The sequence below is a fragment of the Portunus trituberculatus genome, chromosome 41, assembly GCF_017591435.1.
Source record: "Portunus trituberculatus isolate SZX2019 chromosome 41, ASM1759143v1, whole genome shotgun sequence".
In the NCBI taxonomy this organism is placed as follows: Eukaryota; Metazoa; Arthropoda; class Malacostraca; order Decapoda; family Portunidae; genus Portunus; species Portunus trituberculatus.
This window is the reverse complement of record NC_059295.1, coordinates 20,787,560-20,808,556: the sequence shown is the minus strand read 5'-3', so window position 1 is coordinate 20,808,556 and position 20,997 is coordinate 20,787,560. Positions and strand designations below refer to the sequence as shown.

General features: G+C 37.6%; 1 protein-coding gene across 4 annotated transcripts in view; it reads right to left on the bottom strand.

Moving 5' to 3' along the window:
• Positions 1-20,997, bottom strand: part of LOC123516920 (selenocysteine lyase-like) — a 60,906-nt gene that overhangs the window by 19,940 nt on the left and 19,969 nt on the right. For all 4 annotated transcript variants that reach the window (XR_006678340.1, XM_045276690.1, XM_045276688.1 and 1 more), the window contains exons 3-7: positions 16,873-17,005; positions 15,740-15,884; positions 15,153-15,380; positions 14,676-14,831; positions 5,346-5,430 (exon numbers count right to left, since the gene is read on the bottom strand). Coding sequence is in view for 3 of the 4 variants with exons in the window: in XM_045276690.1 (XP_045132625.1) it covers positions 5,346-5,430; positions 14,676-14,831; positions 15,153-15,380; positions 15,740-15,884; positions 16,873-17,005 (747 nt within the window). In the remaining variant the exon portion in view is untranslated. The remainder of the gene's footprint in view (positions 1-5,345; positions 5,431-14,675; positions 14,832-15,152; positions 15,381-15,739; positions 15,885-16,872; positions 17,006-20,997) is intronic.

The following is a 20,997-nucleotide window of genomic DNA, read 5'->3' as shown; positions in this document are numbered from 1 at the left end:
GACCCAAAAATGTTTTACAAATTCATAAATGGAAAACTAAATAAAAGGGAGGCAATAGAAAAGGTAAAAACGGGAAGAAGTATATGAAGATGCTGGAGATATAGCTGAAATTTTGAACGACAACTTTTGCAAAGTGTTTACAAAGGAGGAGCATTTTATGGGAGGAAGGCCTACGGAAATAAAGCAAATGCAGGACATCATGGTTACTAAGGAAGATGTAAGGAAAATTATAAGCAATCTGGATATTAATAAATCAATGGGGCCTGATGGCATATCTGGGAGGTTGCTAAATGAATGTAAGGATCAATTGTTGAACCCGTATTTGATATTGTGGAAACCTCCATATGAACAGGATTAGTCCCGAAAGAGTGGAAAAGAGCTGACATTGTGCCTATATATAAGAATGGTAGTAGAATGGAACCACTAAATTATAGACCAGTATCGTTGACTAGTATATTGTGCAAGGTATGTGAAGAAGTAATTAAAGCTAAGTGGAGTGAGTATCTAGAAAGTGAAAACATTCTGAGTGAAAGGCAGTTTGGTTTCAGAAAAGGAAGATCGTGTATCCAATTTATTATGTTTTTATTCAAGAGTGACTGACATACTACAACATAGAGAGGGATGGGTGGATGCTATCTACCTGGACTTGAGAAAGGCCTTTGATAAAGTACCACACAATAGACTGATGTGGAAACTAAAGATGATTGGAGGAGTAAATGATAAACTAGCAAAATGGATGGAAAATTACTTAATGGGAAGAGAAATGAGAACAGTGGTGAGAGGAAGGAAGTCCGAGTGGAAGAAGGTAACCAGTGGAGTTCCACAAGGGTCAGTGCTGGGTCCCATCATGTTTTTGATTTATGTTAATGATATGCCAGTAGGAATTGACAGTTACATGAACATGTTTGCGACGATACTAAAATTATGAGGAGAGTAAAGAATGTGGAAGATTGTAACAAGTTACAGGAAGATCTTGATAAAATATATGAATGGAGTAAGGAGTGGAAGATGGAATTTAATATAGACAAGACCCATGTTATGAAAATGGAAAGAAGTAGATACAGACCAAACAGGGATTACAGGCTGGGTGATGAGAAAATTAAAGAGACCAATAAGGAGAAAGACTTAGGAGTAACCGTGCAAAACACCTTGTCACCGGAGAAACACATTAACAAGATTTTTTGGAAAACATACAACATGCTTCAAAATATTGGCCTTGCATTCCATTAACTAAATGAAGGAATGATGAAGAAGATATTATGTACCTTAACCCCTTCAATACGGTGACGCCTATGTAGGCATCATGAAGCCCCAGTAGCATATACGGTGACGCCTACGTAGGCGTCATATTTCTTTTCTGAGCTTTCTTCAGTTCAGTTGTACCGTATAGTGTATTGGATACCAACTACACACGCCGTATGCTGTCCTTGAAATCCTAGTGCTCCTCCCATCATCCTTGTCTCCACCAATCACTAAAGATAAGCTACATGCGTCCCGCCTTGTGTCTAAAATTACCCAATGGCATAGACTGTTCCCATCTCTCTCTCTCTCTCTCTCTCTCTCTCTCTCTCTCTCTCTCTCTCTCTCCTCCTCTCCTCTCGAAAGATAAGTTACATGCGTCCCGCCTTGCAACATTCGTGAAAACACACACACACAAATACAAAAACAAAACATTTTCTAATCTCTCTCTCTCTCTTTTTCTCTGAAGAGAGAAGCGTCCATTTTCCTCTTCGAAGGCGATACAGTAACTAAAAAATAGCAGCATAATACACAAAGACGACAAGTATGACAAGCTTGCATGAGTTTCTGGCGCGGCACTACCACCCGTATATCATACAGGCGGGCTTTTTTAACATCCGGCGCAAAGGGGTTAATAAGACCCCAGTTAGAATATGCAGCATGTGTCTGGTCACTGCATATGAAGAAAAATGTGAAGGTGGAAAAGGGTACAGAGGCTGGCAACAAGGATGGTACCAGGACTCAGGGCCCATATCCACGAAACTGTCTTAGGCCGATGGCATTGTCCTTAACAAACCAAAATGGCGGCTGTCGTGCCTAACTTGCCAGAAAACGCACTTAAAAATTTTCGTCAGTCCTAACGTCGTGCTTAGCGCTAGGACTGGGTCGACCCTGTTTTAGTAGTGCTATGGACGACGGAGCTGGATGTAAACAAACAGCATGAGAGCAACAACCACATCAGCCAGGAAGAAATCATCGTAGAAGGGACGTTTTAAATGAGCTTAATGATGCTGAACTTATCAAGAGGTACAGATTAGACCGGGAAGGTATTTTATTTGTGACCAATCTTGTGAGGGAAGCCCTGTGTAGTGAGACCAGTAGGTCAAACTCGCTCACCCCAGAGATGAAGGTTATCATAACCTTACGTTATCTTGCCACTGGAAAAATGCAAGTGTAGCAGTGATGACCTTCGCCCTTCCCAATCCAGCATCAGCAGAGCCATCACACAAACAGTAGACGCCCTTGCAGATGGCGGGAACTTCTCTGAAGAGCTTGTGTGTAGCTGCTTGGAGTGTTTGCTCGTTACCAACGGGAATACATTTCAATGCATATATTTTTCTTCAGAAATATTTACTTTGATTCTATGTTACTTACCCGATACTTGTATTATGAAATTATATAAATAAAAGACAAAGAAAATGCTAGTATAATAATATTTTCTTCAATATATCCAATGTCGATATTTTGTAAGCAATGCGTTCTAGCGCGCGAAGTGCGGTTCATCAACAGCGATCTAAGCACGATGACTTTTGACGGCCCTAACCCATTGACCCTAAGCTAAGTGCGATTTCAGACTTAACTCGCATCGGCCTAAGACAGTTTTGTGGATATGGGCCCAGGGAGTTAGACTATGAGGAAAGACTGAGGAAGCTGGGGCTGACCATATTAGAAGAGAGAAGAACAAGAGGAGACATGATAACTATGTACAGGCAACCCCCGTTTCACGAAGGGGTTACGTTCCTAAAAAACACTTCGTTAAGCGAAACTTCGTTAAACGAACTGATTATAACAAGTATAACCCTTGATTTGAACTTCCATTGAGAGTAAGCAAAGTGAGAGTGCATCATAGTACAGTAAAAGGTTTAATGAAAGTAAAAATTATAAAGTTAAATATTTAGGTAGTTTAATTTAAGTCATTATAATGTACACTAATGTATGTATGTACGTAACTTTATAATGTTGATGATCTTAACTTTATGAAGGGAGGGAGAGTGAAACGGGAAATACACTTACCGGCAACCTGTGGAATGTAACCAAAGTGCGCATCATGGTACTGCATACAAAACTTATGTACCACATTTCCACAAGGCTTTCCATTTTATCCATTGTAGAGTCACGAGTTCTGGTGGTTCTTTTAGCTTGCAAGGAAGATGAGGTCTCACTAGCCTTCTTAACCCGTAAAGTCCGACAGGCCTTAAATAGGGCTGCATTGCACACTTCCGACAGTCCTTAAATGGGGCAGCTACTTTGAGCGCTAATAAAAACCGCGCTAGCATTGGTAGCGCTGCTATATTTGGTCATGACGTAGGCCTATGGTAGTACTGTCGGCTCCCAGGAAGCACACCGCTCTAGCCAGCTTTTTTTTTTTTTTTTTTTTAAAGGGGTGAAGAGAGAGGTAGCTAGCTGAAGAGAAAGTGGGTGGGAAGAGAAGGGTGAAGGAAAGTAAGAGAGAGATAGATGGTGGGCTTGACCACCTTGCTAATTTTAGGCTCTAGCCAGCTAGTCTCCAAAATTTCTGTGAGGTGCGTGAGCGTTGTGTCGCGGTGATAATTATTTACGTATTTACGTATTTACTTATTTAAGGAACTATTATTTACAACTATGGCTACTGGTGCTAAGAGGAAGCTAAAGTTTAGTGATAAAAGTGATAGACAAGGCGGGACAAGACGGAAAGTGCACAGGTTGGAGGTAGATCCCGACCCGCTATTGTGACAACATCGTCACCCACGCTTGATAAAACATACGTAACTATAATCAGCCAATATGAGTGAAAACACAAAAACATGTGAAAACACATAAAACATGAGCAGTGCCTTACATTATGTAAGAATACACATAAAAGCACCTCCCCCGAGTTGCCGCTACCACAATCTTCTCCAATTATCGGTTATTATTCTGAGACAACCATAGTGAGTAGAGCAATAAAAACTTGTAAGATGATGCATTGTCATGTCTACTAACAGCAGATTTTTTTCCAGAGTAATTTATAAGAGTTGATTTTTTTATGATAATTGCAGTAATGGGAGGGTGCGAATTTTGCGGCCATCGGTCTTAGCGGGTTAATAGAGTATCTTGACTTGAAAATAGTAGACAGTAGATGGAGTCAAGCCATGGTGGGAAGCAATGTTATTAGTTTTCTGGCCTCTCTCTTGTCTGTGAATAATACCCAGCTTCACTTCGAGAGTAAGACACTTCCTGGTCTTCTTAGGAACGTTAGGCCACATAGCAGGGTGTTTTGGTGGTAAGTTGAACTAAGGAAGATGAGCTGCTGGTGACGCTGTTATGTTTTGACTGGGTAGTGAGTGTGTGTGTGATCTTGATCTTGACCTTGATGCTACAGGTGACACAGAATTTCTTCTGAGTCAGGCCTTTGTATCGGCAGAGCCTGTGCTGTCCACGAGAGGCTTAATCTTGATCTTTATTCTATAGGTGTCTCGGGATTCCTCCTGAGGCAGGCCTTAGTACCAGCAGCTCCTGATGTATTCAAAAGCCTGTCAGCTTGCATGATACAGTGGGGGTTTCAAATTTGGAAAAAAATTACCTGGATAAAACTTCGTTAAAGCAAGTTTGGTGTTCGTTAAACGAGCAGATGGTAGTAAAATGAAACCTTCGTTATAGCGAAATTTCGTTGTGTGAACCTTCGTTAAACGGGGGTTGCCTGTATAAATTGGTGAACAAGATTGACATACTGGACAGAGAGTTATAAAGGTGACCACAAGTAATCATCTCCGAGGACATGGAAAAAAGCTAATAAAGGACATCTGTCTAAATGACGTGAGAAAATACAGTTTCCCGCATCGTAGCATTGATAAGTGGAATAAACTGAGCAGTGATGTCGTTGACGTGGTGTGTGTCAATCAGATGAAAGAGAGATATGACAGGAATGGACAAGGAGACAGGTCACAGAGAGCTTAGCTCAGGCCCTGTAATACACAAATAGATAAATACAAATAGGTAAATACACACACACACACATCGCCAGGACTGATTTCCAGATTTCAGAGAATCCTGAATAAATGATAATGTGCCTGTATCATAATTAAATATTTATGATTACCACTTTCATATCTCCAGTGTTATTAATATTTAACATTTATAATACTTACTCTGATTTTCTGTATGGGCATGGCAAGCAGCTCCACAGCTGGCCTGCACCAGTCTGCAATGCCTCAAAATCTCAGGTCCTGATACCTGAAAATAAAACTAAATGTTGGAAAAAATATTTACATGGAACTAAATCATGAGATTCTTTACAACCAGTCATTAATACAAATAATGACATATAACGTAACAATATATATGCATCTTGTTGAGCACATCTGATTATCACATCATATGATGCTGAATAGTAACTACAAAGAATAACCCTTCTTTCCTGTAAACCAAATACAGTACATATGCATTCCTGAAAACCTTACTGCATGTCGAATTTACCATATACCGAACCCATTATAACATGTAATAATAGGGAATGCGTTCCAGCACGTCAAATGTCACCCTTAAAGAAATGAAAATACATGAAAATAATCTTAAGAAAAAAAAAAAGTACTGCACAAAAGAAGTAAACAGAAAATGTGTTTATTTACTTTTCAATCGCCATGTATTCTATCAGATGATGTCCTTCCCGAGGCTAAGGGACAGTAGGGATTTCAGCCCTTACTCATCTTTCGCCGAGTGGGTAGATGAGGATAAGATGTCTTCGTCTGCACTGTCGGAAGCAGATGCAGAAGGGCCAGCTGTAGCAGGGTCGGCAGATGTGATAGGGACGGCATGTCTGACTGGCTTAAAGAACGAGTAGATGGAGGATTGTTTAGTTTTTCTCGTTTTTTTCATCATAGATTTCTTGATAAATATTAACACTTTTCTCTACGTCATGAACCACTTTGCTACTCCTGGCAGGATTTGGGTCATGTTCCTTCAGAGTTTCCAGAGCTTTTTCGATACCACCAAGACATTCTCTAAGTTTTGTTGTCCAGGCCACGCACTGGTTCTTCCTCGTCTCCCTCTTTTTCTGCCTCCTGCCTTGTCTAGTTCTATAAGTTCATCATTTGAGAGATATTCAGCACGGCTTTCCAAAAGATCTTGAACATCATCATCATCAACTTCATCAAAGCCAGCCCTACGTCACAGATTTACTATGTCATTTCTGATCACACCGATGTCGTCTTCAGCGAAGCCTGGGAAGTCATGCATGCATTCTGGCCATACTTTATTCCATGCCAAGTTCATGGTAGACGTCTGCACTTCGTCTCAAGATGACTTGATGTTATCTAAGGTGTGCTTAATGTTATACGACTTCCATCATTCAACGATAGTGGGTCTGCCAGGCCCATCTGTGCCCTTTATCAGTTACTGCATGGTTTGCCGATTGTATTAGGTTTTTAGTCTTTGCCATGATTATTATGAATATATTTGTGCTTACAATAGACCCTTTAATATTCCATTTATTCATTTAATTAGTAATGCATGTAAGTAATGTGTAATGCAGTTGAAAAAAGGGGGGGAGGGGAAGAGCTAATAGGCTCCAAGGGTGGTCAAGTTAAAGTTAGTACTGTGAGTGGCACGCCAAGTTCATAGTAGACATCTTCGCTTCGTCCCGAGATAACTTACTGTTATCTAAGGCGTGCTTGATGTTATACGACTTCCACCATTTACTGATAGTGGGCTTGCCAGGCCCATCTGTGCTCTTTATCAGTTGCTGCATGGTTCACAGCTGGTAGTAGTTTTTTAGTGTTTGCCATGATTATTATGAATATATTTGTGCTTACATTAGACTCTTTAATATTCCATTTATTCATCTAATTAGTAATGCATGTAAGTAATATGTAATGCAGTTAAAAAAAGGGGGGGACGGGAAGAAATAATAGGCTCCAAGAGTGGTCAAGTCAAAGCCAGTACTGTGAGTGGCGGGGAGGTGTGGTGTGGATGACGTTATCACCCATGGTCCCCCACGCTGGGCCCTCTCGGATGACATGAGCCGATACCGTATCTGTGAATTTTTCTTACCGTATATCGAATCGAGGGCAGTAATTTCCAAATACCGTAACTGTGAATTTACCGTATAAAGAACTACCGTATTACGAGGACTTACTGTATCTCAATTCGGCCTTACTATCATTCTTCTTTACTATACACGTCAACAACAATCTAAAGAGCATCCTAATAATAATGTGGATATTATTCAGACACGAGGCGAGAAAACTAATAGCATTGCTCGCCACCATGGCTTGACTCCATCTACTGTCTCTACTATTTTCAAGTCAGCAGACTCTGTTAATAAGGCTGGTGAGATCATATCTTCCTTGCAAGCTAAAAGAAACACCTGAACTCGTGACTGTGCAATGGATAAAATGGAAAGCCTTGTGGAAATGTAGTACGTAAGTTTTGTGTGCGGTACAATGATGCGCCCTTTAGGCATTTTCAGTAGCGGCGCGGCTGGGGGCAGACGGAGTCAAATGGAGGCAAGTTTTCGCAAACGCGAGCAAACGCCTTTCCAAAGCGTTTGCTCTCGTTTGGCAAACGCTTTAGAGCCAATCAGCGTGGAGCAACCCCATCAACCTCATGGAATGAGATCAAGAAGGAGTTACATTTCGAATAAAACTGAATAGTTAGACGTATGTTAGGCCATAGAAGTGGGTACTGTAGATGTAGATTTACGTTTACATATTGTGCAGCATACTGGAGAGAACTGATATAAAAAATACGGCGTGAAATAAATTAAGGAGCTGGTGGTAGCTAGTGACATGTCACATCTATCCATCCTTGTTGTGGGGTGTTGTCAGATTCCATACTTCTAGTCGTGACTTCGATACAATAATGGAGTTACTTTTCTATTTTCAGGTGAAAAAATGATAATATTTTTGCAAATCCTTATTTCATAAAGTAATGAATGATGGTAAAAATAGATTATCTGCTAATTATTGACGTAATTCAATTATATAGGCGTCAGAAAACCGCAGCCATACATCTACAATGGAACACCTTCAAAACAAGCCCGTGTAGATCAAACCACTTCCAGGACTGAAGACCTGTTGTTTTTTATGAGTATTGTGCTGCTCGGCCCTCGGCATATACAAATGATGAAACACTGGTGACCTATAATACTCCCCATCAAGGAATAAATCTCCAAACTCTTCCACTATGCTGCTGTGTTTACATCTTGACCACAGTGCTGGCTCAGGCGACTGATGTGTACGATAACTTCTCCCAGGGATTGAGATCACAGTGACACGGTCGTCTGGCACCACCGACGGTGTCCTCAGCACTGTCCTACTCAGCATGAACTCAAACATGTTTCGCCTTGCGGTGACGCTACTGAAAACGCCTTTTGTTTACATTCCACAGGTTGCCAGCTAGTGTCTTTCCCACTCCACTCTCCCTCCCTTCATAAATTTAAGATCATCAGCATTATAAAGTTACTTATGTATATACATTAGTGTACATTATAATGACTTAGTCTTCAATTAAACTCCTTCAATGTTTAACTTCATAATTTTTACTTTCATTAAATCTTTTAGTGTACTAGGATGCACTCTTGCTTTGTTTACTCTCAATGGAAGTTCAAGTCAGGGGTCAAACTTGTTATAATTGGTTAGCTGAACGAAAATTCACACAACGAACAGTTTTTAAGGAATGTAACCTGTTCGTTAAGCAGGGGTTACCTGTATGTATATATACATACAGTAAGTCCTCGTTATACGGTAGTTCTTTATCCGTTAAATTCATAGTTACGGTATTTTGAAATTACTACCCTCAATTCGATATACGGTAAGAAAAATTCACAGATATGGTATCCGCTCATGTCATCTGAGAGGGCCCACCGTGGAGGGGGGGAAGAGCAGGGGTGATGACGTCATCCACGCCACACCTCCCCGCCACTCACAGTACTGACTTTAACTTGACCACCCTTGGAGCCTGTTATCTCTTCTTCCCCCTTTTTTAACTGCATTACATATTACTTACATGCATTACTAATTAGATGAATAAATGGAATATTAAAGGGTCTATTGTTAGCACAAATATATTCATAATAATCATGGCAAATACTAAAAGCCTACTACCAGAGGCAAACCATGCAGTAACTGATAAAGGGCACAGATGAGCCTGGCAAGCCCACTATCAGTAATTCATGGAAGTAGTATAACATCAAGCACACTTTAGATAACATCAAGTCATCTTGGGACGAAGTGAAGACATCTACCATGAGTTTGGCGTGGAATAAAGTATGGCCAGAATGTGCACATGACTTACCAGGCTTTGCTGAAGATGACATTGGTGTGATCAGAAATGACAGTAAATCTGTGCCATAGGGCTGGCTTCGATGAAGTTGATGATGATGATGATGTTCAAGATCTTTTGGAAAGCCATGCTGAATCTCTCTCAAATGATGAACTTATAGTTAGACAAGGCATCACAGGAGGCAGAACAAGAGGGAGACGAGGAAGAAGAACCTGTGCGTGGCCTGGATATCAAAACTCTTAGAGAATGTCTCGGTGGTATAGAAAAAGCTCTGGAAACCCTGAAGGAACGTCACCCAAATCCTGCCAGGAGTAGCAAAGTGCTCATGATGTAGAGAAAAGTGTCAAGAATTATCAAGAAATCTATGATGAAAAAACAAGAAAAACCAAACAGACCTCCATCTACTCGTTCTTCAAGCCAGTCACACCTGCCGACCCTGCTAGAGCTGGCCCTTCCTCAATATCCCCCTTCTTCAAACCATTGAAACATGCCAACCCTACTACAGCGAGCCCTTCTACATCTGCTTCCAACAGTGCAGATGACGACGTCTTATCCTCATCTGCCCACTCAGCAGAAAATGAGTAAGGGCTGAAATCCCTACTGTCCCTTAGCCTCGGGAAGGACATCATCTGATAGAATACATGGCGATTGAAAGATAAATAAAAACATTTTGTTTATTTCTTTTGTGCAGTACTTTACTTTTTTATTATTTTTTTTAATGATTATTTTCAAGTATTTTCATTTCAATAGGGGTGACTTTTGACGTGCTGGAACGCATTCCCTATTATTACATGTTATAATGGGTTCGGTACATGGTAAATTCAATATGCGGTAAGGTTTTCAGGAATGCATATGTACTGTATAACGAGGACTTACTGTATATATATATATATATATATATATATATATATATATATATATATATATATATATATATATATATATACAGTAAGTCCTCGTTTTACACTAGTTTAGTATACGCTAAATTCGCAGATACGATAATTGACAATTACTACCATTTATTCAATTTACGATTAAAAAAAAATCCCACATACGATATTTGAAATTCCTGCCGCCTGTGATTGTGGCGCTGCACTGCGACCAAGTCGGACCAACAACAAACCAGTCACTTTCGCGCCACCACGACGAATAATAGTGAGACTGTGCTTGGTGATTTACTTACATTATTCTCTACATTTAAGACCAATTCTTGTCCAAAATGTCACCGAAATGTAATTTGAATCTTGGTGAAGAAGTGAGTAAGGTTAAAAGAGCCAGGAAAATTTTAACCTTGGAAACAAAGCTTGATATAGTCAAGAGAAAAGAACTTGGGGAAGGCTCGTCAGCCATAAGCCGTTCCCTGAATTTACCACAGTCAACAGTTGCTACTGTTTTGAGGAAAGCTTTAAGTGTTAAGGAGGCAGCAGCTAATGCTTCAAGCCTGCAGGTAAAATTGCTGACAAAACATCGGGATCCAATTATGGATTGGATGGAGGGTTTACATAAAATTTGGATAGACAGCCAAACACGCAAGCATGCTCCAATCTCGTTGAGCCTCATTTCAGAAAAGGTGCTGTCTATTATTGAAACCTTGAAGGTTGAGATGGATGTCTGTTTACTTTTTTCGATCGACTTTCATACTGAGCTGGAACGTATTCCTATCTAATACATGTTAAATCAGGTTCGGTTTACACTAACTTCGGTTTACAATAGCTTTTTGAGGAACGCATTTCTAGTATAAAACGAGGACTTACTGCATATATATATATATATATATATATATATATATATATATATATATATATATATATATATATACAGTAATACTCTGCTTAACGAACAGGATAGGGGGTTTCAATGCAGTTTGTAGAGTGGAAATTTGTTAAGCGGACGTAACTTTCCCATAGGAAATAATGGAAATAGGGGGGATGTGTTCTGGGCTGGTCCCCAACATACCAAATGGGTAAAAAAAAAAAAATATATATATATATATATATATATATATATATATATATATATATATATATATATATATATATACAGGCAATCCCCGCTTAACGGAAGGGTTATGTTCCTAAAAAACACTTCGTTAAGCGAAACTTCGTTAAGCGAACCGATTATAACAAGTTTAATCCCTGATTTGAACTTCCATTGAGAGTAAGCAAAGCAAGAGTGCATCATAGTACAGTAAAAGGTTTAATGAAAGTAAAAATTATGAAGTTATACATTTAGGTAGTTTAAGTCATTATAATGTACACTAATGTATGTATGTACGTAACTTTACAATGTTGATGATCTTAACTTTATGAAGGGAGGGAGAGTGAAACGGGAAATACACTAACCGACAACCTGTTGAATGTAAACAAAGTGCACATCATGGTACCGCATACAAAACTTACTTACCACATTTCCACAAGGCTTTCCATTTTATCCATTGTAGAGTCACGAGTTCAGGTGGTTCTTTTAGCTTTCAAGGAAGATGCAGTCTCACCAGCCTTCTTAATAGAGTCTGCTGACTTGAAAATAGTAGACAGTAGATGGAGTCAAGCAATGTTATTAGTTTTCTGGCCTCTCTCTTATCTGTGAATAATACCCAGCTTCACTTCGAGAGTAAGACACTTCCTGGTCTTCTTAGGAACGTTAGGCCACATTGCAGGGCGTTTTGGTGGCAAGTTGAACTAGGGAAGATGAGCTGCTGGTGACGCTGATATGTTTTGACTGGGGAGTGAGTGGTGTGCATGATCTTGATCTTAATCTTGATGCTACAGGTGATGCAGAATTTCTTCTGAGTCAGGCCTTTGTATCGGCAGCGCCTGTGTTGTCCACGAGAAGCTTGATCTTGATCTTTATTCTACAGGTGTCTCAGGATATCTCCTGAGGCAGGCCTTAGTACCAGTAGCTCCTAGTGTATTCAAAAGCCTGTCAGCTTGCATTATACGGTGGGGCTTTCAAATTTGGAAAATATTACCTGGATGAAATTTCGTTAAAGCGAGTTTGGTGTTCGTTAAACGAGCAGATGGTAGTAAAACGAAACCTTCGTTGTAGCGAAATTTCATTGTGTGAACCTTCGTTAAACGGGGATTGCCTGTATATATATATATATATATATATATATATATATATATATATATATATATATATATATATATATATATATATATATATATATATATATATATATATATATATATATATATATATATATATATATATATATATATATATATATATATATATATATATATATATTTCTCCACCCATGTGGTATGTTGGAGACCAGCCCAGAACGCATCCCCCTATTTTCATTATTTCCTATGGGAAAATTACGTCCGCTTAACGAATTTCCGCTCAACGAAAAGCTTTGACACACCCTATCCTATTCGTTAAGTGGAGTATTACTGTATATATACAGGCAACCCCCGTTTAACGAAGGTTCACACAACGAAATTTTGCTACAATGAAGGTTTCATTTTACTACCATCTGCTCACTCCTATAACAGCGTCAGCAGCAGCTCGTCTTCACTCGCTCAACTTACCACCAAAACTCCTTGCAATGTGGCCTAGCATTCCTAAGAAGACCAGGAAGTCTCTTACTCTTGAAGTGAAGCTGGATATTATTCACAGACACGAGAGAGGTGAGAAAACTATAGCATTGCTCGACACCATCTTGACTCCATCTACTGTCTCTACTATTTTCAAGTCAGCAGATTATTAAGAAGGCTGGTGAGACTATATCTTCCGTGCAAGCTAAAAGAACTGCCTGAACTCGTGACTCTACAATGGATAAAATGGAAAGCCTTGTGGAAATGTGGTACATAAGTTTTGTATGCAGTACAATGATGCGCCCTTTGTTTACATTCCACAGGTTGCCGGTTAGTGTCTTTCCCGCTTCACTCTCCCTCCCTTCATAAATTTAAGATCAACATTATAAAGCTACATACATACATACATTAGTGTACATTATAATGACTTAAATTAAATTTAACTGCCTAAATGTTAAACTTCATAATTTTTACTTTCATTAAACCTTTCACCGTACTATGATGCACTCTCGCTTTGCTTACTCTCAATGGAAGTTTAAGTCAGGGGTTAAACTTGTTATAATCGGTTAAAACGAAATTCCGCTTAAGTGTTTTTAGGAATGTAACCCTTCGTTAAACGGGGTTGCCTGTATGTATATATATATATATATATATATATATATATATATATATATATATATATATATATATATATATATATATACACACACACACACACAATGTGTGTGCAGTCTACATAAATGACATGGTGGATGGGGTGTCCAGTTATGTGAGCCTATTTGCAGACGATGCAAAATTGTTACGAAAAGTGAGATGTGACAAAGATTGCGAACTACTCCAGGAAGACTTGGACAGAATATGGAAATGGAGCTGTACATGGCAAATGGAGTTCAACACGACAAAATGCAAGAAAATAGAGTTTGGCAAGAGTGAAAGAAGAATCAGGAGTATGTACAAGATAGGAAATGAAGACATAAAACCAGTCATGAAGAAAAAGACCTTGGGGTGACAATTACCAATGACCTATCGCCAGAGAGACATATAAACAAAATAATTGGAGAAGTATTGAACTTATTGAGGAACATAAGAGTGGCGTTCAGTATATCTAGATGAAGAAATGATGAAGAAAATAATTACTGCAATGATAAGACCGAGGCTTGAATATGCAACAATACAGTGGGCTCGAACTTAAAGAAACACATAAGGAAACTAGAGAAAGTACAGAGGGCTGCAACGAAAATGGTGCCTGACTTAAGAGATTTGACTTATGAAGACAGACTGAAAAGAATGCAACTTCCAACCCTGGAAAACAGAAGAAAGGGAGACCTGATAGCAATATACAGAGTGATGATTGGCATGGAAAAAATGGATAGGGAAGATCTGTGTATGTGGAATGGAAGAATGTCGAGAGGGCATGGGAAAAACTAAAATGGCCACTTATAGGAGAGATGTGAAAAAATATAGCTTCCCTCATAGAAGGGTGGAAGCATGGAATAGTTTAGACGTGGAAGTGGTCAACGCAAGGAATATTCATGATTTTAAGAAAAAGCTGGACATTAATAGATATGGAGACGGGACAACACGAGCATAGCTCTTTTCCCGTATGTTACAATTAGGTAAATACAATTAGGTAAATACACACACATGCCATCACACCTGTCTATAGTAGAAGGAGACGGAGGATGTGTTTGGGAGACGTGGAAAGATAAAGTGCTGCTGCTTGGGGCCGCGGGGAGGCACTGAACAAGCTTCTGGGTCCATTGGTATGCATGGATCTACACAGTTGATTTTGACTTGATTGCCAAATACTTTCTGCAATATGAAAAAAAAAAAAAAAAAAAAAAGAAGCACAAGTGATTACAGTACTTATTTAGATTAATTGTACCATTACCTATTATGCAGTCAATCTCTAATATTTTTCTCATACTAATCCTTACATCTGTAAAACTCAACTTTTATCCCTTAATAAGTATACTCTGGAATGCATATATTTTCTTAATAACTGATAATAAAAGCAACTTTTTCTTTAAAGATTCTTGGGCATTTAACTTTTGGACTTTTCCTTAACTGTTCTGCAACTCTGGACCAATCCTTAGTTCTCTATGTATATGAAATTTTCAATTGTTATTCTACCTTTAACTGTCTTTCCATGTAGTTTCTTGTTTTCTTCATTGATGTATAGTAGTCTTGAACATTGTTGTGAACCAAGAGTGATGCACGCCCCAGGCCAGCAATCATGGGAGTGTTCTCTGTGCCAGGCCGGTATCCCCGTTCTTGCCCTCCTCCATAGAAGAGGGGATAGACTGGAGTCTTGTGTCCAAGCCCACGGATATAAAGCGCACCAATCCGAGGCCCATAATACTGCAGAGTGTAAGCATTATATCAACTTATCAACTTTCAAGGTTATATATATATATATATATATATATATATATATATATATATATATATATATATATATATATATATATATATATATATTGTGTTTACACTTTTACCAAGTATATTTCATATGTGATTAAGAGCCTTGAGAAAGTTTTTAAGTAACATAAGTGTAACAAGGATATGTGGTGTCCCCACAGTTGTTAAATAGTGTTTATCATAGCTACATGATAGACAAAAAGACAAAGTAGGAAATTTAAACCTTCACCATACTTCAGCCAATTTGTAAATTCAAAACAATTATTTTCCATAACTCAAGAGAATGAAATATTACAAACCTTGTGTCCCACTATTGTTAAGTAGTCAATGTTGAGATCTGTGACATCAACAGGAACCTTCCCGATGGCTTGTGCAGCATCTGTATGTAGGAGAACCTTGAACAAGCCCTCATTTTCTCTCTTCTTATTAACTTCTGCTAATAACCTTGAAGAAAAAGATGGAGGATCAGTGGATTTTTTATAAGCCTAACTACTTCAATTTGCTTTATCTTATTCCGAGATAAGTTGAGCCTCTCTCTAACAATTAAAACCCCAATGCATTGAAATTATCCTATGGCTGAAATTAAATTGAATTAGATTAAATAAAACTAATTTCAAGCACTTTTCTTGCCACAACAAAATCCACAAAACTGATGTACACATCAGCTTCCATTAATGATCACATATGGACAAATGAGTTAGAATATTAGACAAGTGGCATGCATCATTTACAGTTCCATACGAGACCATATTCCACCGTTTTCATCATTTATATTAACTGACACCAGCCTCTGTAATTCAAACCATAATGAAAAAGGGGGATTATATATAGTAATGATCGATTTCCTTGACTTGTTCTAATCAGACTTAGACTAGATTTGACTGGAAATTGAGATAGTTGAGGATATCAACAGTGACTTTGATATTTACATGAATGCATTTCCTTCATTTTATGCTAAACATTTTCCTCTTAAAGAATAGAAAATCAAGAAAAAACGTGATAAATACAAGCTATATATATCACTACAGCAATTTAATATTCCATTAAGCAACACAATAAATTCCAAAAACTGAACTGATATGGCCACTATCTTACAAGAGATCTTTTGAAATATTTAATTACATACTTTAATTTTGGTAATGTAGTCAGAAAAAAAAACTATCCCAATTAAGCACTGAGAGAGAGAGAGAGAGAGAGAGAGAGAGAGAGAGAGAGAGAGAGAGAGAGAGAGAGAGAGAGAGAGAGAGAGAGAGAGAGAGAGAAAATCTGATGATGCAAAAGGTACAAGGAAAGTTATCAATGACATAATAGGAAAAATGAAGGAAAACCAGTCTGGCATCACTAATATCAGACAGAAAATTGGTTTCTGATAATATTTCAATATCTACAAGTTTTAATGACTATTTTTGTTACATTACCAAATCAGTCTCACCTGCCAATGTGCGCAACAGAAAACATGATGCCAGTCTCATTGTTAGCCAACATGACTGTGATGAGGCAAGTAGATGGCCGGATAGATTCCAACACTGCTTCTGGGAGGTTCTCTACCCCAAGATATGTTACATCTGAAGATTATAAACCCTTTTTAAGTTTTTAGTCTTTCCTTACATAAAATTACGAAGATGATCAACAACAATCAAATGTCACAAAATCAAAATACAATTATCACACATGAATGGCTTTTGTGCCACTCTAATCTTATAAAGGTAAGACTACTATAAGCAATACATATGCATTACAGTAAACAGTTTAAATCAGACCCAAATAAGCCAGATATCAGATAAATCAGATACTTTAGGACTATATATATATATATATATATATATATATATATATATATATATATATATATATATATATATATATATATATACACACACACACACACACACACACACACACAAGTGTATAAAGTTTATAAATTGATTAACGGAATGGATGAAATGGATAATGAGAAACTGATCCTGAGAGAAGAATATGACTTTAGAAGCACAAGATCGCATAGTAAGAAACTAAGGAAGGAACGATGTCTGAGAGATGTTAAAAAATTTAGTTTCCTGCAAAGATGTGTTGAGACTTGGAACAGTTTGAGTGAGGAAGTGGTGTCAGCAAAGAGTGTACATAGTTTTAAAGAAAAATTGGATAAGTGTAGATATGGAGACGGGACCACACGAGCATAAAGCCCAGGCCCTGTAAAACTACAACTAGGTAAATACACACACACACAGTCAGTCAACTCTCGATTAATGTGAGGGTTAGGTTCCTGGAGATGATGCGTTATTCAAACATACATTTCCCATTGGAAACAATGGTAATGGGGAGTTACATTCTTAGCCACTGGGAAAGTCTGTCTTTTTTGGGAAATTTGTTACTCAAACTTAAAAAAAAAATAAATAAAAAAAAATAAATAAATAAAAAAAATAAAATAAAATAAATAAATAAATAAATAAATAAATAAAAAATAATACATCACTGTCACGGAAACAATACAAACACATGCTCTCATTTCATTAGCTCTGACGATACGAAGCATGCTCTCCCTCAGTCCTGTCGTATGGACAATCACAGACAATCACCGAGGTCTTTTCTCCCCTAGCATGGCGAACTAACACTTATTCCACTGTGATTGTTCTTTTATAATTTTTGCACTATTTACTTAGCTTTTTTTTGTTTAAAGAAAACGTAGTTTTAGTTTATATTTTATTTTTACATATGAATGGCATTTGCATCCCATGCTCCCTCCCTCCTTCACTATCCACCTCCATTAACCGCAAACGTCTACCTCCAAGGTAGGAACATTAAATACACCTTTTATTTTATTTATGTAAGTTTTTCATGCATTGATAAAGTATACATATGTATGTAAATGAAAATGTGTGACAAACTTTTCCCATCTCTGTCTACCTCCTCCACCCATGCCTAACCCTATGGATATGAACAATGTAAACAAACATCTACAGCCTCAATTCTCTCTCTCTCTTGCTTACTTAAAACTTAATTTATTCTATGATTAATGTTTGCAGGGTCATCAATGAGCTCTTCTGTGAATAATAGAGCAGCCAGTCTTCTGTGGGTGGCTATATTTGTGCACTCCAGCTGATGGACAGTCTCAAGCAAGGGAGGGTGACAAGATGTGACAGGGTAACATCCTGTGGAATGCACCCCCTCTGATATAAATATACTTTATAAAAGTAGCTTATCTATTTATATTCTCTCTTGTTATGTTTCATTATGTTCATTACCTATAAATGTTTTTTTCTTACCTAAAAACATGTAAAAAATTAGCAAAGCTTTTTGGGAAGGCTGGAGTGGATTGATGGCATTTCAATGGAGAAAATACTTATTAAATATTATGGATGTGCCCACACATGATTTTCTACATTTTTGGCAACTCAAATAAAAAAAACAAAAGATGCATCACACAAAATTTGGCACTTGAGGTACGACATTCATCTTATTAAGCTCCCATCTCCACTCTAACAATTCTTCAATCTAAACAAATTTCTGCTATAGTCCTCCTACAGTATTACATACTGTGAGTGATTGTATAAAAGTGCTAATTTCTAGGAATTGAAAGACCTACACCAAAATAATAAACTTTCTCAGATTGAAAAGACTGGCAAAATCTTGGAAAAGAGAGAAAAGAGAATAGAATAGAAGAGAAGAGAATAGAAGAGAGAGAGAGAGAGAGAGAGAGAGAGAGAGAGAGAGAGAGAGAGAGAGAGAGAGAGAGAGAGAGAGAGAGAGAGAGAATGCTCTAAGAAATACTGAAGATGAACACAAACGACTTGTAGATAATAGCAGCAGCAACATTCTTACTCTTCTTATTAGTAATAGTAGTATCAGCAGCTATTGTAGTAGTAGTAGTAGTAGTAGTAGTAGTTTACAAATAATAACAATACCTGAAATTATTTCAATAATAATAATACCAACAATAAGAGTAATAATAATAATAATAATAATAATAATAATAATAGTAATATTAATAATAATAATAATGAAAAACTGAAGAGTGATAAAGAAATAAACACTTGAACCTGTACACATCCCATCGTTAGTTATTCAGGGTGGACCTCTTTCCCACTTCCCTCCTTTATATACTTATACACTACTACTAATTCACCATCATACCTGGCAAGTGACTCATATGTGGAGAAGGCTTCAATTAGAGAAAATGTGTCTCTAAGAGAAATTAAAAAGCATACATTACATTATCCCACCATGAAGTGCTTCAACTTGACAAAAGTTTAGAGCTGCAGCAATTCTAAATTACTCATTGTCAAACAAGTTGGTACTAAATACTGTAGGTGGTTATGGGAATAGAAAATGGAGATGAATGAGTTTTAGTATCTGGGAACAATGCTTGGTAAACATGGTTAAATGAAAAGAGATGAGAGAAGGGTGTGAAAAGTAGGAATATAACAGGGAGTGTATATTGATGTAAGGAGTTTCAAGGAACATTTTCTTACTATAATTGATTATGGATTTGAGACCTGGACATGGAAAGCCATGTTGAATGACTTGTTAAAGTATTTATGCAAGGAGAGAGAGAGAGAGAGAGAGAGAGAGAGAGAGAGAGAGAGAGAGAGAGAGAGAGAGAGAGAGAGAGAGAGAGAGAGAGAGAATCTAGTTGCCAGGTTCTTGAAAGACAGTCCAGGAAGCAAGGCATCAGATAGACAGTTTGCTACTTGTATATTTACCAGAGGTAGGAACGTTAATGGATATCGGGTAGTCTGGTACCGCTCCTCTGGACCTCAAAACACAGATAGTCCGCACCTAAAATTTTTTCCCTCAGTCCGGTACCGCACCCAAAACTATAAGAGCGCCCGAAAAATCTAGTCCCGCACCTCAAAAAATAAAACAAATACAAGTCAATAATACATCAGCTCCAAATATATATATATATATATATATATATATATATATATATATATATATATATATATATATATAGGCAACCCCTGCTTAACGAAGGGGTTACATTCCTAGAAAACACTTCGTTAAGTGAAACTTCGTTAAGCGAACCGATTATGACAAGTTTAACCCCTGACTTGAACTTCCATTGAGAGTAAACATAAGTGAGAGTGCATCATAGTACAGTGAAAGGTTTAATGAAAATCAAAATTATGAAGTTAAACATTTAGGCAGTTTAATCTAAGTCATTTTAATGTACACTAATGTATGTATGTACGTAAATTTATAATGTTGATGATCTTAAATTTATGAAGGGAGGGAGAGTGAAACGGGAAAGACTAACCGGCAACCTGTGGAATGTAAACAAATGTATATATATAAATAAAAATAATAAATAAATAAAAAATAAATAAATAAAAAAATAAGGCCGCATCATTGTACCGCATACAAAACATGTACCACATTTCCACAATTGGCCTTCCATTTTATCCATTGTAGAGTCACGAGTTCAGGTGGTTCTTTTAACTTGCAAGGAAGATACGGTCTTACCAGCCTTCTTATTAGAGTCTCCTGACTTGAAAATAGTTGAGACAGTAGATGGAGCCAAGATGGTGGCGGGCAATACTATAGTTTTGTCGCCTCT